Below are 26165 nucleotides of genomic sequence, written 5' to 3'. Positions count from 1 at the left end.
GAAGAGCTTACTGTGCTCTTTGTACTTTAACAAGTGATTTTCATTATGGATACAGTGGTAGTGTGCTAAAGCAGGAACTACTGAAGGGAACTGAATTTTGAATCTTAACTTCAAATATTTTTATTATAAATTTGGTTCCAGGCATTGCACTCATCCAGTCAGGGATAAGAAGCTATGCCTGTCATTCCTTTGTGTTTGGGTAATAGACATTGTCAGTGACACAAACACAACCTGTAGGATAGGAATGACTTGCAGGAGTTTTGAAAAACAATATTTCAACCTCTAATTAGAGACAAATCTTTTATTGTTTTTTAAAAAAGTCTGCAAAGGAAAAGAGGTTTCTTCAGCTCTCCTGCAGGAGGAGGGTTATTCACCTCTCAGCACATTGTGGTCTCTGCTGCAGGGTGCCCAGGGGTCAGTAACTACAATCATACCCCAGTCTCACTCTGCACATCTTTAAATAATTGTCTCCTCTCCTGGCTGTCTGGGGCAGCAATAACATGAGCAAAAGCTGTGCTTGGCCTCTCTTGGCTGAGGGACGGACATGGATCTACGGCCTGAAGAGAGCACACTTTAGGGGAAAGGAGGGAAAGTCTAGGAGACAGCCACTCCACTCAGCCCTTTAAATCGTCACAGGAGAGGGTGAGGTAGTGCAAGGCTGAGAAATCAAAAGTCTCTGTGCTTGGAGTGTTACTCAGACATTAAAGTCTTATCATGGCCACAAATCTTCCCTGACTCCACCTTGCCTCCCTTTTGGGATGAGGAAGATGATAAGACAAGTGGGTTTGTGTTTTGCACTGAGGGCTCCTTAAGGAATCGCGCTCTGCTTGGGCCAGCTCGGAGCTGAAGGTTCATCCTTTGGAGTGAGAGTTTCCCAGAGACTTGAACTAAAGCCAGCCCTGTTAGGCAAAGCTACAGTCAGGGGTCTTGACAGGATACTCCTGTTCACACAGCTTTGTTATGTTTTGCTGTGATTTCTTGATTCATTTCTAGCATGCAATGGATCATCTTCCTGATTTGAGAAGTCTTTTATGCAAAGACTTCAGTGTGTAATTTCTCCAGCTGAGGCCAGGAGATTGCCCCACATGGAAGCCAGAAGATTCCCTGTGTTCCTGTGTGGCAGAGAGCCCTTCTGGAGAAGGCAGACAGCCCTCTTGTAGCTTTCTGGCTGGAAACATCTCTGGTTCATCACCTTGTACAACCAGCTGGTGCCAAAACCCTGCCTGGTGGGTGCTTCTGAGCAGCTACTGCCTTCTGTCATTCTAATCACAATAATTTGGCTTGTTTTTATCTGATTTGATGGAGGCTGAGGAGGAGATCACTTCCCAGGGCCCTGAGGGCAAAAACTCAGCTCCTAGAGCTACATTTTAATTTCTAACCCTCCCACAGCCCTGGGGTGATCCCCTGGAAACATCTTGCAGGGGAGGTGTCTTCTGAAATACACCAAGACATTTGCAAGTTACTTGTCTATACACTACTGAAATTCCTCTCCCCTGGGCACTTTTCTAGATCCAGTGTGCTCCTTCAGGCACCCAAGTATCACTGTTCAGGTGGCTGGTTTTCCTCATTTCAAATCCATGGAAGGAGATTCCATGTTCACATAGACTGATGCTTGTGTGATGTTTGCACCATTTTCTCTCACAAGGATAGATGCTGGTTTTGTCTGACTCTGGGATGGAAATGCAAAGAACACCCAACAACACAACTAAGTTGCACTGCTGATTTCCAGGACATAATTCCAACTGTTGGATTTGCTGCCTGACCTGAAAATAAAACTCCTCTTGTGAGGTTTCCTTGTTTTGGGGCTTTATTTGTTTGTTTATATTAAAACAAAGCAAGTGAACAAGAGCCATGCTGCTGACTAGGAGAGGATGGTTTGCCTGGTTTGTTTCCCTGTGTCCTGCCTGGATTCTGCTCAGCCAGTTGTGCCCCACACCGTGCCTTGGGAGGGGCATGCTGGGCTAAATATATCTGTGCTGCCTGTGAAATGCAGTATGGGGAGCTGCGTCACTTGGTGCAGTTTACTTGGAAACTAAGGTGGGAAGCCAGCTTTTATTTTCAGCCTTGGGTCAGATGCATTGGTCAGTCGTCTCACCCAGTTTGTCCTTGCGAGACAGACATACAACCTGCTCTCTAAATAAAAAGCCAAGCTCGTTGCAGTGACTCTGTCACATTGGGGCAACCATATTTTTCTTGCTCAGCAACCAGTTTTACAGTGTGAGAGGTTGCTCAGATAGATTACCTTGAAAGCAGCAATGAAAGTCATAGCTCAAATATCATGGCTCAATGAGCAGAGGAGCTGGTGTGGTGCTGTGGGCTCTAAATATATCAGAGCCCCAGTGCTGGCAGCACAGTGACAGCTGGAGACCTTGGGCTCTCACTGCTGGTGGAGCAGACGTGTATCCTTCCACAAAATGTGGGAGCAACAGATGCAGCTTGGTGACTAAAGAGGGCTTGGGTTTTGCAGTGTCTGGTTCTGCTTTTTGGCTTGTCTTCCCCTGCTGTTCCTGCTAGAGCAGTGGGAGTGATTTCAGGAGAAATGAAGATATTCTTGGGGTGTGCCAAGGGGTGGACACAGCCCACCTGAGCTCGCTGTGGTCTCTGCCACATCTAAATAACAGCAGCAGGGCACTGTGGCTGCATTGGTGACATAAATCTGCTGGGGCTCTGGGGGACGTACTCAGGCAAACAAGTGGGTGGGAACCCCTGCTCCTTCTCCATGAGCTCTCCAGGGTCACCTGCCTGCACATCTGACATGCTGCAGTCACATCTCTGGCAGCTCAATATGTTTTTCAGTCTTCTCCCTTATGCCTAAGTGAGAGGAATACCAGTATTGCTGTATGATTGTCCTGCTGAAAAAGGAGGTGAGAAAACTCTTCAGTATAAGGTTTTGCATTTATCTAGGAGGACAGTAACTATGGGAATTAATTTCTGTCTGTGTAGTGCCTAGCACATTGGGGCCCCTGAATATTGCTGCTGCACAAGCCACATGTTACAGACCAAAGCCACCCAGCTTTGCTGGCAGAGAACTCGTGGCACACTGGGGTCCTGGTCTAAAGAGAGAGATCCAAAGGCTCTGGGACATGTACTTCATGCTAATGGCAATAAAGGCTTCCAGATTTATCGTGGAGGGTTCAGTTGTGAGGGCGAGGGCTGGGAGATGAGGTTTATGGGGTTAACCCAGCCTCTGTGACTTCTGTTAAGCCTGATTGGCTCCTTTCCTTAGTGGGCTTTACCTGGGCACTGATAGCTGTGAGCAGCTGAGAGTGCAAATGATTGCAATTGCCATTTAAACCAGCCCAGGTGTAGTTTATCCTCTCTGGTACTCTGGAGTGTGAGAGAGCAGAGAAGTGCTCCTCTTTAGCTCTGTGTCTGGTCCTGCTTTTTGGCTGTCCATGGTTCAAAGGAAGGGGGTGAGTAATTGATCAATACTGGCAATATTGTAGAAGTTTGGTAGCTTTCAATCTCCTTGAGCTTCTTGTACTTTATTGCTTTGTGCCTTACAGTGTGTTCCAGCTGCTGTTTCAGATGCTGTGGGTGCAGACTTAATATTCATGGCTTTTAATATTCATAGCTTTTATTCAACCATTATGTGACAGTGGCAGTCTGCATGGTGTGTCGAAAAGATGCCTCTGTTAGGTGAAGAGGTGCTGCATGGCAGTGTGTGTCTCACTTCAGGTTATTAACTAAACCACCAAAACATGCAATTAACCATTCAAAAATCAGTGTTGCTTCTGTGTGAAGTTTGCTCCTCTCCTACTTTCTCCTCAAGCCCATTTCCCTGTGGCTGTCATTGCTGTGGATCTGCTCCTGGCCAGGCATTTTGGCTGTCCCAGGTCAGTGGGCAGGCTGCAGCCCAAGTGGGTTTTGGAGAGCATCTGTGGCCTTGCCCTAAGTCTGGGGAAGGTGAAATTTGCTGAATCAGTCACTGTCCCTGCACAGAGGGCAGGCTGTGTGAAACCCAGTGATAGTGCTGGGCTCATGAGGACAGTGCAAGGTTTTTGCCCTTCAGCAGTGCTGCTGATGCTCAAGCTGCAGTTTCTGAGTTCCTCTGGGAATACTAAAGGGATGTGGTGTGTATTTCAGTCTGTTAATGTCCTTAGATCCTGCCTGCAAAGGGCAGCTGATCTTGGGGTGCTGGGTACCTGAACTGCAGGTTCCTGGTTCTCTCTGCAAGGCACTGTGAGGTGGTGGGCAGGAAAAACCTGCACCCTCCACTAGTTCTGCCCCTCGTTCCAAGTGAGAGCATAAAGCTCTGTCCTGGCAGCCCCTGCTGTCCCTTTGGCTTCCACGTGGACCTCTCATTTTGGTGTGTAAGAGAACATCAGATGGTTCAGGGCTGCAGGTTTGGGGAGCGATTGATTCAGCCCTCCCAGCTGACCATGGTCTTCCCTGACCTCGGTGGGCATGGATTCAAGGGGATGGGGCAAGAACAGAAAAGCAGCTTTGAGTCTGGAAAAAGCAGGGACAGAAAAGGAAATGAGTAGGGATGTGGTAACCCAGATGGGATATGGCACAAGAGAAGGAAGGTTTGGTCACCCACCCCAGTATTGACACTGCTACCCTGGCGAGCCTGGCACAAAATCTCACATAACCAGCGGGCAGTGGTGTGTGTGGAAGAGCTGGGGAAGGAGGGGATGTGGTGGCACAGAAAATTAACTCCACTCCTGTAAGTTTTTCTCTGCTTTTTCTCACCCTGCAGAAAACAAAGTGTGGCATAACTTTTTTTTATTCTTCAGTCATTAATGAGTCATTGTTCCAGGGGGACAAAAAAAGTAGGGAGTATTATCATGGGAGAAATTATCTTTCTCATGGGATATAAAACTTTGTGGTGTGTAAATGGATCATCCTGGCACTGATGCTAATCCTGCCCAGGTCTGACTGTACAGTACTTAATGTAAAACACGTGATAATTCCTTCTGTAGTTTCAGTAGAAATCTCTCATTTCCTAAACAAGCGTGCTGTGTTCCTGTGTCCTGCCAAGCTGCTGCCCTGCCCGAGCAGCCTGCCTGCTCTGCCGGGTGGTTTGCAGCCCTTTGATGGCAGGCGCTGTTTAATTATCAGTGGTGTTATGTTCCCAGAGCTCGCTACATGAAAGCAAAGCACCGGCAGCCTGTAATTAATCTGAGCTAATGTGCCACTGTTTACACTCCAGCTCGGAAACCAGACAGATGTAAGAAGACACCCAGCCTTCATCTGGGATCCTCCCAGGTTATTTCTGAGCTATCTTGGGAGAGCTGCGCTGTGTCTGCCCTCCCCGCAAGTCCCTCAGAAATGAGTACCTTTAACTTTTCTCGGGAATGAGTGGGACACTTTGTTTCCTAGCAGGGAGCAGGGTTAATGCCTTCTTGCTGCCTTACCACAGCTGAGGCCGGCTGGCGTGGGCTGGGAGCACAGAACTGCTCCAGGAGTCCTGAGTTCTGCAGTGTGACAGGGTGAAACAAGCCCAGCTTCCTCCCTTTTTCCCTGGCTTTGGCTGAGGAGGAGCCTACTGGCACTGGGGATATGTGGGATCTCCTTGGTGGAAAGGCAAGCAATTCTCTGGATCTTAAAAATAAAATATCATATATTCATTTCTGATCCACTCTACAAGCGATTCTCTGGGACTCCAGTCTTAAACATAAAATATCATGCGTCCATTTCTGATCACCCTACAGACAATTCTGTGGGACTCCAGTCTTAAAAACAAAATATCATGGATTCATTTCTGATAACCCTACAAGCGATTCTCTGCGACTCCAATCTTAAACATAAAATATCATGAGCTCATTTCTGATCACCCTGCTACAAATATTTAACAGAACAAGGTGATGAAAATGCCTGCAGGTGTGGAAAGACTGAAAGAGACTATGCATCCTTCATTAGGGTGAAGAGTAATAAAAAGCAACATGACAGAAGTATATAAACGTAGAAGTACAGAGAAGTAAACCAGGCATTCCTGTGTGTACTTTTATGTAATGCAAGGTTTCCAATGAAATTGAAATTAAACATCTGACACACGTGAGGCTTATTTTTTTGTTACAGCACATAAATAATTGAGACTGAGAACATAGTAGAATGCAAAAAGGATTAGATATATGGATAAAAATCTTGCACACAGTTTATTAATTTTATTCTAGCTCATTTAGAAGGTGTGTGGGGCTTCCTTCTCCTGGACAGTCTTCCAGCTGTAGCCATTTACAAGCTGTTCCTGGCCCTATAAACCTGCAATGCCTTCCTGGGAGACCCCTGACAGTGGACACTAGCTTAGAGGAGTCACTGCCTAAGCCTTGCATTCCAGAACGTCTCTGCATTGAATGATTACTGGGATCAGAGGTGGCCACAACTTCCTAACCACCTGAAGGCTGAAATGTAGGGTATGAGGCTGCTGTTTTTTCCTCATGGACTGTAGATTGAAGGTGACAATTGCCCATCTTGTCTCACCTGTCTCAGTTGCTCTTTGCCAGTCATTCACTGCAGCGTTGTGGTGGACAGGTGACCTCTGCAGGCTGGAGCTGCAGGAGGAAATGTTACATCCTCAGAGCCTGTGCAGCCCCATCCTCTTGGGGAACAATGCATTTTAGGTGTTCTCCTAGGCATCATTTTCAGCAGTGTTTCATTCAGATTCAGTGAGTTTAAGCAGCTCAGTCCTGTGGGGAAGGCTGATGCTGAGTTTGACTTTTCTTGGTGGTGGGTGTCTCTGTGGGCTCTGATTGTTTTCAGTGGACACTGTGGTGCCCTCACACAGTACATGGCACCTTGTATGCCAGGGCATCCCGGGGTACCTGGGACAGGCTCCCTGCTCCCACACCCCAGCATCTTGCTGGGTGATCACAGGTAGCCTCCCAGCATCTCTGGTCTGGAGGGGATCAAGAGTTGCAATATCCAGCAGATGGTGTTCAAAAGCAGATATCCCAAATAACTGGGTACTGCTGTACCTCTGCACTCCAGCTCTTGGGCAGCAGAGTCCCAGCTCTTGGTGGCTGTGGCAGAATTGGCCAGGAGGAGCAGACCTGGAGGGGGCTCAGGTGGTGCTGAAGACCTGGCACCCATGCAAGAGCACTGTGGGATGGGGCAGTGTCATTTTGGACTGGTTTTTTTCTGATCCCATGGATGCACAGAGTATCCTCCTCAAGCATGGTCTGCTGTGCAGTTTCTTCCAGAGAGAATCGCATTTGCAAGCTCTAAGGCTGCTCAAAGTTGCAAACCACTTGCATTTGTGGTGGAATTGCTTCAGAATTGGCTCCCTGTTTGACCCACAGTGCTGGTGTTCCCTTGGCTGTGTCTGTGCTGTAGTGGCCAGGTCTGCTGTGAGTCCCTGTCACCTGTGTTGAGCTGAGCCCTTTGCCATGCAAACTGCAGATCCTTTGTGTGCTCTGTTCCAGCCTGTGAGTTTGGAACTTATTGGAAAAAAGGCTCCCAATATTACCAGTTAGATTGTGCCTGGGCCAGTCTGACCCTCGCTGCTGGGCCAAAGGCAGCAACTGCGGTGTGTCACCCCAGAGATACCTTGGCTTGCTGGTGGTTGCAGCTGGGCACTGAACAAGTCCAGGCTTGTTAGGAACCCCGTTTACCTCAGGAGGAGAACTTAGGCGATGGTGAAGAGAAAAAGGAGAGGATTCTGCTGGAGGGTTTAATGTCCAGAGGTTTATTCCATGGTTACAGAGGTCTGAACGTCCTCTGTAACTGCTCCAACAGAACACTGACCACATGGTCTGATCACCCTTTTAAGCTCAGGGGTAGGGGTAGGGGAGGTACAGGTGAGCCACCAACCAGGTGGGAGGGGCAGGGTCTCAGGGGAAGATGACACCCAGTCAGGCCAATGACCTCTGGGCATAGGGGAATCCTTTGAACTTGACCAACCACACCATTCCTTGCTGGAATGTTAAGCCTGATTGACAGGACTCACTCAGCATGGGGGCAAGGGGGAAGGGAGACAGGTATAGGCACACCTGGGAAAGTGACCTGGAAGGCCAAAATGGGACATTACAGCACACCACAACATCTCCCCCTAGTTTTGTTTAAAAAGAAGAGGACTATGTTTGTGGTGCAGAATGATTGCCAAACCATGGTTGGTAAATCAGTTCTTCCTCTCAGGAACTGAGCTTATACCTAAACTGAACTGAAAGTGCATCTTCGTCAAAGCTTCCAAGATTGATCACATTTTATACTTGCCCAAGCTGCAAGACACAGTGCTTGTAATTTGCTCCCATTGTGCTGAGAAGAGTCACAAACCTTTGGGGAACCTTTCAGTGAACCCTCAGCAAGCTTGTGCCAAATCTCAGATCCAGGGTTTTCCCTCAGTGTTTTTCAGACTGTGTGTTGTAAATGTCACATGGCTCCAAAATGGAGTGCCCAGCACAAATGTAGAATGTGATCAGAGCCCTGGGATTAGGGAAGGAGAGGATGATTTTTTCTTTAGGTAATTATAGACAGCAGAGTTGCCTGTGGAAAAAACCTCCTGTTAATGCTCAGCACCTTTTGAGAATTTCCTGTAGAGTAGGCATCACTGCACTCCCTCACATCAAAGGGGGAAACACCTGTCTGGTCCTTAATCCAAGGCTCTCTTGGATTCAAGAAAGATCATAGGTCTTGATTATATCAAATCCAGAAACTTCACTTCTTTCTTTACAAATCTTCCTTATTTCCTAATGCCTTTTCTACTGAAAAAAGTCCCAGAATGTTTAACGAGGATACCTAATTAATAATGCTGTCTCACATGATTCACCTTTATGGTGCTCTCTGACATTGGGTTTTCCACCAGTGTCTTTCAGTGCATTTTACAGAAGAGATTCTTTTCATGATCTCCCCTTTGCAGGTGGGGAAAACAAGGGAGAGGAAAAGGTGGGAGAGACCTGCTTAGGTCATGCAGCCAACCAAAGGTGGGATCAGCAGTAAAATTCCAGATTCTTAGTTTTGGGCAGTTCTGGGGCTGTTCCTCCAAGCCTCAGATGGCATTTAGGGCTGGGTGAAACACAGCAGCCATTGAAGCAATCCAGGACAGAGCAGAAATGTAATGACACACACGGGGAGCAGTCACGTAGCCAAATGCCAGTGTTTGTGCCAAGCTTGGTGTTGGCTTCACCAGCCACCAGTGTGGTCAGGTACCCATTTATTTCCTCTGAGAGACAACAGGTCAGCTCCCTCGGAGTGGTGCTGGGGCAGCATTGACTCAGAGGAAGGAGCTGACTGCCTGAGTCACCCATGTGGCTTCCTGGAGCATCCTGGTGTCCCTGGAAAACCCTGAAAACCCAGGGCTGCCATCCTGCTGAGGTCAGGTGAAAGCATGACCTGAAGTGGCCTGGCTGCAGTTACATGAAAAGAGATACTGAAAAAACCACATCTCACTCTAAGGGCTAGAAAGGTGATGGGGTTTTGTTTTGCGGTGGTCTTTTTTCAGTTTGGTTTTCTTTCGTGAGCTTTTTTATGCTTTTATATTGAAGTCTAGATTTTCCCCTTCCTTCCCCCCTCAAAAAAAAAAAAAAAAAGAAAAAGAAACCTTCTTTAACTAATTTGGTAATAATAGTACAGTTTCAAAAGTACTTGTTTAGCTAGTGCTGACTATATGCTTACACAGCTACCTCTGGCCTGGGAAAGATAGAAACCACAATGGCTAAGTATAGAGGCCTCTAAAATATCTTCATGTATGCAGTGCCTGAGTACACAAACAGAACTGGTCTCTCTGCTGTCTACAGGAGCAATATTTTCCATAGGATTTGTATCGAGAGAGGTTTTCTCCCTGCATATTTATTAAAATAAAGATCCTCCAGAAATGCATCCATGTGCTGAATCCTATTCCATGAACACCTTCATCCTGATATAAGAAATATAATCTGAGTAAGAGTAAGCACTTTTTCATTCTGTGCTGCAGCTGACTCTTGATTTGGGATGGTTTTTTTGATTATTTTTCTTTGTTGCATTGGGTGGGATTTTTTCTTTTACTTTTAAAGAAAGTGGGGAACTTTTGCCAGCATTTCAGCTTTAGCTTTTGAGAGCAGCTCATGCATAAAGGTGAGGTGCTCCCATCCTTGAAGTGTGTAGGATCTGTGGACTGAGTGACCAGAGCTGTTTTAGGTGCATCTGTGTGCAGTGACACTTGCTGCTGGGATGAATTCCTCTCTGCAGCCTCTTTTCTGGACTCTGAATCTGTGCCCCTCTTGGAGCCTGACCCCAACTTCTCTGTGTGCCTCCTTTTAAGCCTTTTGACTTAAGCTGCCTGCAGTTTTTGGGTGGTTGTGGGCAAAGCAGTTTTTCTGTTCCTGCTCTGTGAGTGTGATACCTCAAGCATGTGCTGCCAGTTCCCAGCTGTGGGCTGGGTTTGCACTGACACCACATATTCCTGGTAAATGACAGATTTCTCTGGGCTGGGCTGGCTCCTCGCTCTGCACGTCGCTGTGTGTGACAGTGACATTGTTCTGGTGCAAGCCAGGAGCTGGGAGGAGTGGCACACTGAGTGCATGCCCAAATTCTGTGCTCCAGGCAGCAGTACCTGGTGCATGAGACATGGAAATGTTGCATAGGTGGTCCTCAGGCACTTGGAGAGTCTTCTGTCCTGATTATCTGCCCTGGCTCTGGATCCTCTGCTGGCACACCAGCAACCCTGGAAGCTCCCCAGCTTTTATAATAAGAATAACTTATCCTTCATTTCTGGAAACTGCAGCTTCTTTAAATGTTTGTAAATTTGCAGCTGAACATATAGACAGTGCTTTCAACACCAAGCTTCTGACAGAGCACAGCTCCAGAGCAGTAACTGCAGACGTGTTTTGAAACCCTTCTGTCTGCAGGGCTTGTTCTTTAGGGAAGTGGCAGGGATGGGACAAAAATGAACATGTGACAAGTTGTACCTTCATTATAATATGTACCTTAACAATATTATAATATTGAAACCTGAGAAATCTTTGTAACATCCCAGTGAGATAAACTCTCTTTACATTATCAGGATTCTTGTTTCAACTCTTGAGGGACACAAACACTCATGAGGATAGTAATAGTTTCCTGACATGTTTGTCATACATCTAGAAACCCACGTGTACAATGCAGCTTGGTAACTGGGCTCTTCACAAGGCTGACTGAAGCACCTGAGGTGCATCTGCAGGGAAAGGAGTGTGAGGACTCAGGGAGAGGAGTATTCATCCAGGATGGAAGAGGCTGTCTGAAACAGAAAACTCCTCAACTTTTTTTCTGTTGCCAGTTGTGGAGAGCATTAAAAACACAGCTTAATCTGGGGAAAAAAATAAAATATTTGAGGTGGATAGGGAGAAAAAATATTAGAAGTAAACTAGAAGTGGTTGAGTAAGGTGGCTGCAGGCTATGTACTGCTAGGATAAAAGAAATGATCCAAGTATGTGCAATCCTGCCCCTGTGCAGAATTTGGATGCTGATCTCTGGAAGTCCATGGTGTTTCAGTGATACTGATTTTCAAGGTTATTTGTGGACAGTAGATTTGTATAAGCAGAAAGACTTATGGCTCCAACAGCAAGGCTCACCAGTGGTGCTCGAGAACAGCAGGCTGGAGGAAGATCTGTTTCCTTGGAGGTAGCAAAGGATGGCTCTTCTGTGGCACTGTGCACAATGCTCCATTCATTTGGGTGAGAAGTTGGGGCTGGAGCTGCTCTTACACTTCCAGTGCCACTGGTGAATCACACAGGTCTCATCCTGTGCTGCTCCTTGCTGGTGACTGTGCATTCCTTACCTTGGGATGCTGGATTTCACAAGCTGTCCTGGAGAGCAGACTCAGAGTATCTCAAAGCATATCAGCCTTAATGGGCAATTTTGAGCAGGATTGGCCATTTGTCTTTTTATCTTACTGTCTTTAAATCCTGCAAAAACAGTGTCCATGTGGGTGGAGATGATGAGGTAGAGAGGGATAAAAAAAATTGATCCAAGAAAAAACCAAAGCAAAGCCAAATGACATTTAGGCAGCATTCTTCAAAACTGCAAAATCAAAATCCCCAGTTTAGGCACCACCTAGCTCCTGGGGGCATCATAATTCCACAAATGCCTCATTTGACTTTTTCTCTGTGTTTGTCTAGGATTTTAAAATTATTTCTTGTTTAACACCCCTTGGGTGCTGAGTTTTTTACTTAAATGCCTGCCCCAAGTGCTTGAGTCTGACCACCATCCAGAAGGGAAGCATCCTGCCCCTCAGCCTGCCCAGGTGCTTTTAGAGCACACCCAGCACACCCAGCAGGCACAGTAAGATCAAAAAGCCCCAGTGGCAGCTGCCACTTAGTTTTGAACCATCTTGGGAAAGCTCAGGCATCACAGCCTGCTTCTTCTTTTTAGCCAGCAGCTGCTTTATGCCACCTGCTGAGAGGTCTTCAGCCACTGCTTCCTTCACATGTTTCATTTCTTGCTCCAAGTCTGGAATTACCATCCACACTGTGGTGTGGCTGATATGGGAGCAGTGAAGAGCAGCCCTTTTTCCTGTGGTTAGTTTGTACCTTCTCCACACGGGATGAGTTGGAAGTGAAGGGAGACAGGGATTGAAGCAGGTCTCCTGCTTCCTTAGGCTGCTGTTGGGAAGCAGGGAACACCTCTGCTCCCTCTGGCTATGGCTCACCTGCTCTTAAGCAAGCAGGAATGTGGCAATTTGATGGAAGAGGAGCTGATTTTGGGCCAGGTGTGAGTGCAGGCGGCTCCTGGGAGCTCTGAGCAAGGCACAGAGCCCCTTGGACAGGAGGGCCAGCAGTGCCTCTCTGTGGAAACCCAGGGCACTGGGACTATTTCTCTGTCTGCTCTGGGGTGCCCTGACCCCCAGGGCAGCACTGACTCTGACCCTCATTCATGGAGAAAGTTTCCTGGACTTCAAGATAGACTGGAATCCACAAAAGTGTGAAATAGATTATAGAGAGTAGTGTAGGTGTATCACTTGGTGAGAAATTTAGGTTTTGGGATTTTTAGTGTGTTGTGGATGGAAGCAAGATGGAGGGCACAGGGTGTCATTCTGGGTTTCTTCTTCATGCTTCTTCTTCTTCATGGGTTTGGGTGGCATTTTGTAATTAGACAGGAAAGTCCACATTGCAGCTCTTTCGGATCAGTTATTGAGTTAAAAGGGAAAATAATCTAGGTGTCAGTTCTTGGATAGTTTAAACTAATTGGATAGTTTAGTCTTAAAAGACCTTGTATCAAGAGATTGTTGGCTATTGTGTGCCTTGCTGCAGAATTCACAGTAGTGAGACTGTTTTACTGATAAGAAATAATCAACACCTGAGTCCAAAACATGAATTATTGTCTCAAGTGCCTTCAATCCAGACCCAGAGACACCAACAACTGGTACCTCCACACCTCTCCTCTGGCCTGCCTCTGCTCAGTGTGCTGACATGAGTGGCTCTGTGAGTTGTTTTGGACCCTCAGTGGTGTAGGACTGTTCTCAGAGGCCACTAAAGCACCGAGGTCCCCGATGCCAGGACCCACCCTTGGAGCAGAGCCCTCAAAAGCTGGGTGTTGCAGTGTGCACATCTTCCCTGCCAAGGCTTTTTTGGAGCCAGCTGCAAGTAACTTCTGTAAGACCTCCTACATAATGGCTTTGCAGAGCCAAAGCCCAGCCTGTCCAATGAACCTCATCCCTCCTGGCTCCTTGGTTTCTCACTGAGGCTCACGGGGCTGGAATAGTTTGCTTTTTCTCAAGCTTTTCTTAAAAAAAAAATAAATCTGAGAGTGTTGCTTCTGTGGAAAAGCACTTCTGTTCATTGCATGGGGACTCGTCTAACCTGGAGTCTGGGATCTGTCCTGTGAGACAGAGAGGAGGCAAGCTGCCCAGCCAAGCCCTGGTTTTGCTGGATCCAGCTGCGGTGGTTTAGGTTTCTGGCTGAGTCCATCTGAAAGCAGCACAGAGCAGAGCACAAAGAGAGGGAGGGTCGTAAGTGCCGCCATTCTCTCCTGATAATCCCTTAGAAAATAATTGCAGGCCTAAACCTCTGGCCTCCAGCAAATTTTCCACTCGATTAGAGGCTTTTGTGAAGCCGGGGAAAGGGACACGCAGACTTGCACATTGTGCCGCTGCCCGAAACTTCCAGCTGGGATTTTTTCCATCAAAAGGGGATTTTAGTAAAACCATTATAAGGGGCTTAGTCACAGAAAAGCAGTTGAGCTGAGACAGGGGTAGATTAGCTTTAACATGCTTGTTTTTGGCACTAGGGACAGGGTGGAAGTTACACCCGGCCGCTCACATGCAGCCTCCCCTGTCCTGCTGAGTCCCTGGCAGGTGTGGGTGGGAGATGACATTTCCCCATGTTCCCCCGATGTCCCCGTGGCATTTGAGCCCAGGGGAGGTGAGGGGAAGGCAGTGCAGCCCTGGTGCAGTGGGGTCTGGGTGTGGGGGCAGAAGTTGCTGTCACTTGCTTGGCCTTCAGTGTGGTCTGGGCAGGTCTGTGCTAAAGGACAGGTGACTCTGGGGAAGGGACACCATGAGAGGAGACAGCATGGGCAGCCTTAGGGAGCCTGTGGTGCCTTTGATCCACATGGGGGGTCCCTGCTGAGGGACAGTCCTGGTGGAGATGTCCAGGGAGCAGCCACAGAGCAGTACCTGTGGTTGTGCTGGGACATTCCCTGCAGGACTGTCAGCTCTGCTTTTGTGGGGGCAGACTGGCCACTGCCTGCAGTAAGCTGTGACCAGCATTTGGTTTCTCTGGGCTGAAGAGTTTGCACAGAGACAGAGACAGAGAGATGGCTTCTTGGAGGGGCTCCTGCTGCTGGGAGCTCTTGCACAGCCCACACTTGCACACCAGCACTTCCAGGCTGCTCAGTGAGTCTGGTGTGGGAGACAGGAAGATGTTCTTTGTCCTTACCCTCCCTCTCCAGGACTACCTTAGGCTGGAAAACTCATTTCCATTTTTGCTGCTGCAAGAGGCAGAAACCAGCAGGACTGGAGATGGAAGGGGTGGACGCCAGGCGCTGTTTGGTGACACATGGATCTGGGACATCACCTTAGTCAAGTTGTTTCCACTTCTCTTCCCCCATTAGTGCTGATTTTCCCTTTTTGATGTCTGTGTATGCAATGAGTCTGCAGAAGCTAATTATTAAAATTCTGTAAATTATAAGGTGTAGTTGCTTCTGAAAATGACACCTTCACTGTACCTGTAGCAGCAGTGTGAGAGCTGGATAAGAAAGACTTTATAAATTTATAATGTGTCAAAAAGGACACACACATACAGCTCCAGATACGTTTATCACTGCAGAGGTATCCAGTGGAGTGACTGTGCCAACAACACAGCAAAACCCTGCACAACAAAACTGAAATAAAATAATCTAAGCATTACTTTAAGTTTGGTCCTGCTCCATTAACACTCTCACACTTGCATGCTTTAAAAAAAAATGTTGTTGTCAAGCTATAGATGTCAGTAGATGGAGTTTTAGGTCTGAAGTGCTAAGTTGAGGATAGACAGTTTCCAGGAGGCAGCTCTTCAGGCTGGGGTGTGGAGTTCTTTCATGATGGGGAGCATTGATGCACATTCCAACATAAGGAGATGAACCTGTTGGAGCGAGTCCAGAGGAAAGCCATGGAAGTGATCAGAGGGCTGGAGCATTTCTGTGGAGACAGCCTGAGAGAGCTGGGGTTGTTCAGCCAGGAGAAGGGCAAGCTCTGGGGAGGCCTTGAAGCACTTTGCAGTGCCCAGATGGGCTGCAAGAAAGCTGGAAAGGGAGTTCTGACCAGGACATGGAGTGATGGGACAAGGGAGCATGGCTTTAAACTGAAAGAGGTTGGGTTTAGATTGCTTACTAGGAAGAAAGTCTTTATTGTGAGGGTGGTGAGGCCCTGGAACGGGTTACCTAGAGGAGCTGTGGATGCTCTATCCCTGGAGGTGTTCAGGGCCAGGCTGGACTGAGCTTTAAGCAGCTGTTTCATAGCAGAAGGTGTTCCCGCCCATGACAGGGGATGGAACTGGATGATCATTAAGATCCCTTCCAACCCAAACCATTCACCGGCTCTATGCCTGACTCCCAATTCAGCCATGCCAAGTGTGCCTTTCCAGCTTGGCTTATGGTGCAGGACCAAATGCTGATAGCAGTGGTGATGACGAGCAGTTCCCCATCCCTTTGCACCGCCCGTCGTGCTGCTTCGTGTCCAGGGCTGAACGGGCGAGCCCTTCAGTCCGTCCTATCTCTCGCCGCCCCCGTTCGGTGCCACGGGTGCCCGGAGCGGGCTCGGTGCGGCACCGGAGCGGAGCCGCTCGTCGGCGGCCGTGAGCGCCCGCGGCACTCGGCGGGCAATGCTGCCGCCTGGGGGATCGCCGTGGCAATGGCAGCGGGATGAGGATGAGGATGCGCCACCCAGCCCGTGCGACTGCCAGCACCCCGGGCAGCAGCGCGCTCTCCATCTGTTTCTCTGCTTGTCCTGGGTGTTATAGGTAGGCGAGCGACCCGAGGGGTCTCGTTATCGCCGTCACCTCGGGTCAGTTCGCATAGGGCGGATGGAGATGTGCCAGAGCCGAGTGAGGCACGGCATCCCTGGCAGCTCCAGGAGCCCGGGGCAGCACAGGGAACCGGCTCACCTGTGGTATGAATGCCTCGCAAGGCTTCTAGGCAGCGTGTGGCAGGAGGGTTTATGGCACTGAACGATGCACCTGGCTCACGCTGAGGCTGGGGAGCCAGGAGTGCCACCGCAGCTGTCACCAAGGGAGATAGTGGCAGGGATTTCTTGGCATTTCAGCTCACTGAACACAGAAAGAGGCTGCAGAGCTGGGATTTGTGTGCCCCTATGATGCTCTGGGCCCCTGTGATGCTGTGTGCCAACTGCCAAGCCCCTTAAGATATCCAAGGGTAGTAAAGCTGGGACGTTTGAGGGGAGAAAGGGGCAAAGATAATGGCAGGGATTTCTTGGCATTTCAGCTCAGTGAACAAGGAGAGGCTGCAGAGCTGCAATGCTCTGTGCCCCTGTGATGTTATGTGCCAACTGCCAAGCCCCTAAAGACATCCAAGGGTTGTAAAGCTGGGATGTTTGGGGAGAGAAAGAGGCAAAGGAGAGGGAGGAACAGGACCAAGCTCAGATAAAATTTGTTAGGGATTTTTGATTTTTTTTCCCAGAGCTGGGAGGGGAAGTTGCTTCATCATGAAATCATTAGACTGTGCCCAGAGAAACAAGACTCAGAGGAAGGAAAATAACTAGGAGGAGGTTCCCATTTCTAGGTCTGGGTTAGTTTCTGTAGCAGAATAGGAGTTTGGTTTATGTCTCAGTAACCTTCTCATGTGGAAACACTTGCTCAGGGCATGTGTCCAGTCACTGGTACTAAACTTTTGACACCTTGACTAAGAAACACCACAGATTTAAGGAAAGTTTTTAGGAAAATCCCATTTCCATTCATCTTGCAAGGACAGATCAGATGCGGATCTTTCAAAATCTCCATCATGCGATTTCAGTTTGGGCTGTCATTGAGCTAGTGCATATGGTAAATGTAATTAAGTAAGGGGGAGAAGCACTAGCATCCCTGCCAAATGTGGCCGGAGGCTTAAGTTCTGGCACAGGAGCCTGATGAACCCTCTCCAGCTCTTTCTTTCGTGCAGCTTGGGGCTGGGGAATTGAGCAGGACGGCCTGGCTGGCTGGCCATGGTGGGGAGTGTCGGTGCAGCCCAGCCAGCAGCTCTGGCGCGGGGCCTCGCTGGCGTCCTGAGGGGTCCAGCCCACACCACCCAGTCAAATTTATCCATTTCTGTTTTTCCTCCACAGAAGGCACTGTTAAAGAGCTGCTGGCTGAAAGAGTGGCTTCTAAGGTAGAGGAGGGAGAGAGAGAGAACAAAAAAAGGGTTCACTTTGCCAGGAGCATCCCACACGCGTACATAGCGAGGCTGCCAGATCCAGGGACATGTCCCCTTGAGCTGTTAATGGTAGCCTGTGCTGACTTCTAGCTTTGGATCCAAAATCCGTGAGCCTCTTGGCCACCCAGGTCTCATTTTAACCCTTCGCTGACCCCCAAAGGGCAGGTTCAGTGGTGAGCTCTGTGCTGTCTAGCAGGCAGATCACCTCTGGCCATAGCAGAGGCCCCAGGTGGTTTGGCTGACAGCTGCCCCGTGACCCTGTTATTTATTAGCGCCAAACAAAGGCCCCCAGAGCCACCGTGACAAACCGATTCAGCCCAACCCGCAGCGTGCAGGGGAAGGTATCAAATGTGTAAATCTGTCATGCATGGACCTCCCATGTGCTAGTCCAAGGGCAGTAGGACCCAGGTGGAGCCTGCTTTTCCTCCCAGCTCCCAGGGAGCGGAGCCATCCCTGGGTCTGGCGAGGGGAGCAGCTGCTGCAGCAGACCAGGGACCCCACGCACACGCAGGACTGCACTGCAGCTTGGAGCTGGCGTCCCCAGCTGCTGCCTCCTCTCCTGCTCAGTCACTTCATCCCTCCTCCACATCATTGCTCTGCTCTTTCTGCCATCACTTCCTTAGCGTGGCCCCTCTGCTCCTCAGAGCTGTCCACAAAGCAGGTCCCTGGGCCACCCTCCTGCCCTTGTGCCCTGCTGTCCCAGCACTTCTGCTGGCACCAAAGCCACTGCTGGGGCACTGTGGGCTCACAGACAGGAGACTTCCAGCTCATTTCCAAGTAGTGGAGTGTTTTTTATGGTTTTCTACCCCGGTTTCCAACTGAGTCATGTTCAAAAATTCAAGAGTGGTTGGTTGTGCTGAGAAGTTATGTGGTAATTGGTCTATGGTTGTTGGCCTGTGTCTGGGTACGAGGAGGTGCTGTCACAGTGGAGCATGAGAGGAAGGTATGAGGAGCACTTGCTCCATCTACGGGAACAGTCCAGGGTGTCTAAGAACTGGGGTTCGGGGAGGCTTTGGTTTTGGCAACTTCCTTTGGCTTGTGTTCCTCTTAAAAGGGGATGTTGGGCCATGTGGGCAATGCTTTTGGTTTGGGTTTTTTTTTTGTAAGTTGAGAGAAGTTCAGGGGATTTTTTAGGGAAAAAAACTATCCTGTCCTGGTTCTGATTACGGAGCTTGCGAGCACACACATTATATTGAAACAGTTGGACATCTATGTTATCCATGTGAACATGGGGCTTAACAAGGAGATGCCATTTTCACCCAAACCCAGCAGAAACAAACCTACTTTATGAGAGGTTTATCATTCCCCATCCTTGGCTGGAACTGCTGCTTGACCCCTGGAGCAATTATGTTTTCAGCTGTTCTGGGAACCTGATCTGGAATTCCTGTTGTTTATAACACTCATACATACATGCTCTTTTTCCATCAAGAAGTTACTGTAAACTCGGAAAGACAGACCCCAACACCTCCCTCCAAGTAGGGGAAGATGGATATAGTGTCAGGCTCAATTAGATCCAATTGTGGTGGCTTTCCCTAAAGCGAACAATGCAGCTTTTGTCAATGGATTCCCAGCAGAAAGCTTGGAAGTCTTGGAAAGGAGGGAATAGAAGAACACACGCCCCAAAGCCCAGACCCTGAGATAGTCCAGGTCCTTAGGATGTGGAGGAGATGGCGTTTCTTTTGAAGAGGGCTGGAGTCAGGCGCTGCTTTCCCTTTGAAATGCAGCACGGCATTAAGAGCTGAGTTGGGCAGCGCTGGCAGTGCGTGTGCCCAGTCCAGCCTCAGCCAGAGTAGCTGTGGAGGCAGGGGCTGGGCAGGGCAGGCAGGTGTGGGCACCGAGGGCACCTCCTGTGACAGGGCATCCCACCTGGAGCAGCACCCGGCCAGGCTGCTGGAGCGGGGAACAAAGTGGCCTGCTCAGCGCTGCAAGTGCTTAAAATGCAAATGTACAGGAACTTCAGACCATCCCCCTCCCTCCTCCTCGGCGCGGAGGAAAGCAGCTTAAATACAGCCAGGCCTGGAGAGGAATGTTAAAAAGAGGGGAAGAATCGCCCTCCTCCTTTCCATAGGGACTCGGGCCCGGCCAGATTGAGTATGCATGACTGAGCAAGCAAGCAAGGACAGCTCCTCTTTTAACTTTCCTGAACAATGGCTCTGCCTTCTTCCACCATTTCGCATTCCCCCTCCTTGGAGGCAGGAAGGGGGCAGCGGGCGAGGAGCCCCGCCGCCGGGCTGGGGAGACGGCCGGCCTTTGTGGCTGCCCTACAAACACCGCTCACCCTGCAACAATACAACACCCCGCGTCGGGGAGGCCAGCGAGGGACCGCAGCGGGTTAAAAGTCATAACGTCGAGGAGAAAGATTATGGTAGAGGACAAAGGACACCTTAGATTATTCAAACTTTTTTTTTTTTTTTTGAACACGGTTCCACTTTTTACTTTCTCTTTAATCTTCGGCTACGTAGTGGAAATCAACCAAGACGTTTCATATTTTCCAGGTCTGTGAGGGCGCAGGTTTTTGGTGATTGTCAGTGCTGGGAAATGTTTTTATTTGATGGCTCTTCCATCCGGGGAGGGCCGCAATTTAAATTACTAAAAAATCTTCCACTAAGCAATTCATCTGAAGCTTAAAAAAATTAATACAGGACTTCTTCCCCCCCTCCCAAATCCTCTATCACCAAGCAGTCGATTCAGCTGCAAGTTTCAGCACTTTAGGTTTGTGTGACCTCAGGCTCAGAAGTCTGAGCGGGGATTGTCCCCAGGATGCTGCAGCACCCTCATGGCCATGGCTGGTCCTGCCAAGCCCCCTCCTCAGCAACTCCTGCTGCTGATGGTCCCCAGCATCCTGCACAGGAGGAGGCTCCTGGCCTTCCTCAGCAGAGCAGCCCCAATCCCACCATCGGCCACAAGGCTGTTCTGACCAAGCCCGACAGACACACACGGCTTCAATAAGTACAGACAACACAGATACGGCTTTTTTTTTTTTTTTTTTTTTTCAAAAACATACTTCATATTTCCTCTTTTATTATATAAATATGTTTAACCTTTTACTGTAAGAATATAAAATGTTTTAAGAGGATCTTTGTTATTTTTTTATACAAATTCACAAACAGTACAATTAATCAATAGGGGTCTCCGGGTTTGTGTTAACTCCGTGGTCTGGCCTGTTACTGTGGAGGATTTGAGATTTTGAACAGATAAGCAAAAAAAAAGCCAAGATATTTAAAAACAAAAGAAAAAAAAAATCAAAACAAAACCCAAACTTACTCTTCCTCTTTCAGATAATAATTAAAAAATAATCTAAAGACCCAGCTCCATTTTATTGACAGAACAGAGATAAGACAGATGAACTTCAGTCTCCTCCCCTTCACATGGCAGCCCTGGGGCCTGCAGGCCAGCTCTGCTCCTCTCCACCTACAAACAGGAAGCCTGGCATAGTGACCTTTTGTAGGTGGCTTAGGAGGGGAGGGGAAAGCACTTGCATATATCCATATTTATAATATTTCTTTTTTTAAACAAACTTGCATTTTACACATTTCTCTTAACAGTAGCCCAATCCGCAGTGTGGATTCTCACGTTACATATTTGTGCTAGAAGAGTAAAAATGCAGAAGCACAGTTTGGGTCCCCAGTTCCCAGTGAAGAGGGAGGGAGAGGCACAACCAGAATGTGGAGGTGGGACACAGTAGGGTAAGCCTAAAAACAAAAATTTAAAATTAAAACAAAAATTTAAAATTAAAAAAAAAATTAAAAAAAAAAGGGGTGGGGGTGGAGGAGGGGATAAAATAAGAACAAACCCAAGGGGCATTATTCCAGTCTAGGCACAAAAATGTTTCAGTCTCAAAATCTCTTTCCTGTAATAATTCCAGGGCTTTTGAGGAGGGAAAAAAAAAAAGTAACAAATTAAAACGAGGTAGCCAGACATCATATATATATTTATATATATAGAATATATTCAGCAGAAAAAAAAGTACTTAAAAATCCACAAGAACAGCAACTTCATATGTCTTTAAAAATAAAACCATGTAAGAAAATGAATACTGTAAAGGGGAGAATGAGTGAGGAAAACTGGGATCAATTACAGGATGTAAGCAAGGGATAGATGGGAGAGTAAGAGGCTGTTTTTGTAGCAGTAATTTTTTTTATGCATTTCAAAATAAAAACAGGTCACAGTATCTCAAATGAAGCAGAAATGAAGCTGGAGATTCTTCCTCATGTCCCCCAGGTAGAGAGGAGTGAAAACCCCTTTCTACCTGCTCACCCCCAACCCAGAGAGGAATGGATATGTGGCTGGATATGTCTATCCCTGTTGCCAAGGAGGAGGAGGGGAGAAAAGGAGAGAATGATGAAAGGGAAGACAAGTCTCAGTAACTCTCAGGGTCCCCCAGTGCACGGGAAGGCTTAAGAGAGTGGGCTCTGTGTCCAGTCCCCACAGAGACAGGAGGAGGAGGAAATGGTGTGTTCATGTCCAGTGGAGAGATGGGGAGGGAGAATGGAGTGCCTGGACTTTTCCATTACCCATAGTGCAGGATGACATGGAAACATACTGACAAAAGGGGAGGCTGGAGCTATCGCTAGTCTCAGTGCAGTGGAGAACTGGAACAGTGGGAGGTTGTATCCACCCACAGCAGAGAATAACATGAAACTGGAGACTGAAGAGAGATTTAAAAGGAAAAAAAAATCAATGTACCTAGGGAGCAGTATTTCTGTCACACATGTGTTGACAGGGGAGGGGCAAGCACAGAGGTGGAATGGTTGTTTTATCAAAAGCTCTGTCTGTGCCCAGCTCAGGATGACTGGGTGCACAAGGGTAGCTAGGAAGCCTTTGCTGCTGTTAACTTATTTTTCGTTCCCATCTCCACTCTCCTTTATATAAACCAAAAATAATCTATTCTGAATACATGGCAGAACAAGGGTCTTTGTTTATCCATCCTTAGTGCTTGAGGAGATGGAATGTGGGAGTGGGGATAAAGAGGGGTGTCTCTAGCCCCAGTGCATAAGTGTGGGTTTCTACCTCTTCTGCAGGGAAGGATGCTGTGGGAAGGGAGAGGGCTCTGTATCCCTAGCATGGAACTTGAGGCATGACCTGGAAAATGGATAGGTGCTTTCTCTCTGTCCTCCTGGTCCCCCTTCCTTCTCCTCCACAGCAAGGATAGGTAGGCAGCACAGAAGGGTCGAGGATAGACCCTCTATGTTCCTCCCTGCGGTGCCAGAGTGCGTGGGCATGTCTCTGTGCATGCCCCTCTCTCTTTCTCTCCTCCTCTGCAGCAGTCAGTCAGTCAGTCAGTGAGTCCCTCCAGAGGAGATGGAGGTCTCGGGGCACCCTCCTCCTCCTCTCACCTGACCTTCTCACTCTCAGTCATTTCCCAAAGTCCCAGGTTGAGCACCTTGAGGCAGGGCAGCTGGGTGATGCGCTCCAGGCCCCGCTTGGTGATGCGGGTGCAGCCGTAGAGGTCGATGCCCGTGAGCTGGCTGAGGTGTTCGGCGATGAGCTCCAGGCCCTTGTCGGTGATGCGGACGCACTGGCCGATGTTGAGGGTGCGCAGCCCGTGCATCTGCCGCACCATGCGGTTGATGCCCTCGTCGCTGATGTGGCAGGAGCAGAGCGACAGCGAGCGCAGCCCGTCGAGGCCCTGTGCGATGTAGGCCAGGCTCTGGTCCCCCACCTTGTCGCAGAAGGAGACATCGAGGCCCGACAGCCGCAGGCTGCCCATGGCCAGGTGCATGATGCCCGTGTCGCTGATGTTGTCGCAGGAGCGCAGGTTGAGGCTCCGCAGGCTGCTCATGTGCGACAGGTGCAGCAGCCCCGCGTCCGAGATGCCCCCGCAGAAGCTGAGGTTGAGCTGGCGGAGGCGGCCCAGCCCGCGGGCCAGGTGCTTGAGCGAGAGGTCGCTGAGCTTCTGGCAGTCCTGCAGCGTGAGCTGCTCCAGGCCCAGGCAGCCCTCAGCCGCGCTGCGGGTCATGCCCGCCAGGTGCCCGATGCCCACGTCGGAGAGGTGCCGGCAGGAGCGCAGGTTGAGGCTCTTGAGCCGCTGCAGGCCCCAGGCGATGAGCAGCAGGCCAGTGTTGGTGATGTTGCTGCAGCCTCCGAGCTCGAGCACCTCCAGGCCCTTAAGGTACTGGGCGATGCGGCCCAGGCTGCTGTCCGTGATCTGCTTGCAGAGGCTCAGGTTGAGCGAGCGCAGGGAGCTGATCTCCGCCACGAAGGCGTGGCTCAGCCCGTTGTCGGTGAGGTTGTAGCAGCCGCTGAGGTTGAGGCTCTCGATGTCCGCCATGCCCTGGACCACGTAGCTCAGGCTGCGCCGCAGCGACAGGATCTGCACCCGCCGGATGCCCCGCGCCGCCAGGCTGGGGAAGAGCGAGGGGTTGGCGCGGCGCAGGTGCAGCTTGGCCTCCACGCCCCGCCACACCGAGCGGTGGTAGGCGGCGTCCCGCCAGGCCGTGCACACCTGCGCCGCGCGGCCCTTGTCGCGCACCTCCAGGTACCCGAAGATCATGGCGAGCAGCTCGGGGAACAGGCACGAGATGTGCGTTTCCATCGCACGCACGCCCGCCCGCGCCCGGCCGCCCCCGCCGGCGCCGCGCTGCTGCCCCTCGCCGCCGGGCCCGGCCCGCTTCCGCCCGGGGCCCGCCCGCCTTCCGCTCCGCGCCGCGCTCCTCCTGCCGCCGCCGCCGCCCTCACATCGCCGGCGCGGGAGACGCTACTGCGCGACCGCCGGCCCGGCCCCGCCGCCTCTACCGCCGCGCCGGGCGGGCCGCGCCGCTGCCGCCGCCGCGCTGCTGCCGCGGCCGCGCCGCCCCGCGCCGCATCCCGGCGGGCGCGCCCCGGCGGCGGCCCCCGCGCCCCGTGCCCAGCGCCTGCCGCCGAGCCCCGCCGCCGCCGCCGCCTCCCTTTGTCTCCGCGCTGCCGCCGCTCACAGCCCGCGGCCCCGCGCCGCCCGCATCCCGCGCCGGCGGTGAGGCAGCGAGGGCAGGGGGTGGCGCGGCCCGGCCCGGCCCGGCCCGCCCGCCGCCGGTACCGACTCCGCCGCTCCGGGCCCGCCCGCTCCGCTCCGCGCCGCGCGCTGCTGGGCCCGGCGCCGCTCCGGCCCGCGGGAGGGGGGGAGGCGCGGCCAGGCGCGGGGGGAGGAGGCAGCCGGGGAGGAGGCGGCGCCGGGCCTGTTTCCCCTCCCGCCCCCACCCGCGCCGCTTGCGCAATGGTACGGTCCGGAACACGGCGAGCCGTCGCCCTGGAAACAGCGCGGGCCGCGCGGCGCCCCCGCCGCTCCCGCCGTGCTGCGCTGCCCCGCCCCGCCGCCGGGGGCGCCACCGCCGCTCCGGGCCCGGCCCCAGCGGCCTCGGCCGTCGCCGGGGCCCGGCCCGAGGCACCTCAGCGGTCACTGGGGCCCGGTCCGAGGCACCTCAGCGGTCACTGGGACCCGGCCGGAGCGGTCTCAGAGGTCACCAGGACCCGGCCCGGCCCCAGCACATGGCACGCGGTGGCATCCATACGGCTCTAGACTGTGCAGAGAGGGAGACACCACAACCTCTGTGGGCAGTCTGGTGCAGTGCATGGGCACCCACACAGGAAAGAAGTTGTTCCTTGTGGTCAGGAGGCACTTTCTGTGCATCAGTTTGTACCTGTCGGCTCTTGTCCTATTGCTTGGTGTCACCGAGAAGAGCCTGGCTCTATCCTCTTGACTCATCCTTAAGATACTTACATTGATGAGGTCTTTTCTCAGTCTCTTCTTGAGGCTGAACAGGCCAAATTTTCTCAGCCTTTTCTCACAATAGCAATGTTCCAGTCTCCTCATCCTCTGTGTCACTCTTCACTGGACCCTCTCCATGACTCTGTAGTACAAGCGAGCCCAGAACTGGATGCAGTGTGCCAGGGCTGAGTAAAAAGGCAGGATCACCTCCCTTGACCCGCTGACCATGCTTCCCTTGATGCATTACTAATCCTAATTCTTGCCCTGTCAGTGCGGAGAAGCCATGGTGGGTGCTGTGCTGTCACCCATGGATCACAGGTCCCCACCAGGGCAGGGGTGGCAAGGCTGTAGAAAGCAGCACTGCTTCACAGAATCACATACCCAGTTAGGTGGGAAAAGACCTCTGAGGTCATCGAGTCCAGCCTATGACCAGACACCACCAGGCCAACCAGACCATGGCACTGAGTGCCACATCCAGTCTTCCTTAAACACCTCCAGGGACGGTGACTCCACCACCTCCCTGAGCACTCCCTTCCAATGTCTAATCACCTTTCTGTGAAGTAATTCCTCCTAATGTCCAACCTAAATCTGCCCTGGCACAGCTGGAGACTCCAGCTCAGTACAGAAGCCAGCCCCCTCGCTTCACCCCGTATCTGCCACTGGGCCACCTCTGCACTGAGGTTTGCCAAGGCCATGCTGGGCTGGCTGGTAACTCCTCGAGCTCTCGGGGAGCCCCAGGCCCCATGAG

At 50.7% G+C, this 26165-nt stretch overlaps 1 protein-coding gene across 1 annotated transcript; it reads right to left on the bottom strand.

The window, feature by feature from the left end:
• Window positions 1-21646: 21646 nt before the first annotated feature.
• Window positions 21647-24295, bottom strand: FBXL14 (F-box and leucine rich repeat protein 14). Its single transcript, XM_058022514.1, has one exon. The coding sequence runs from the start codon at window positions 24266-24268 to the stop codon at window positions 23066-23068; it is 1203 nt and encodes a 400-aa protein (XP_057878497.1). The 5' UTR covers window positions 24269-24295; the 3' UTR covers window positions 21647-23065.
• Window positions 24296-26165: the final 1870 nt, after the last annotated feature.

Source organism: Melospiza georgiana, chromosome 4 (genome assembly GCF_028018845.1).
Source record: "Melospiza georgiana isolate bMelGeo1 chromosome 4, bMelGeo1.pri, whole genome shotgun sequence".
NCBI classification, from domain to species: domain Eukaryota; kingdom Metazoa; phylum Chordata; class Aves; order Passeriformes; family Passerellidae; genus Melospiza; species Melospiza georgiana.
The sequence above is the reverse complement of the archived record's forward strand: the minus strand, read 5'-3'. Positions and strand labels throughout refer to the sequence as shown.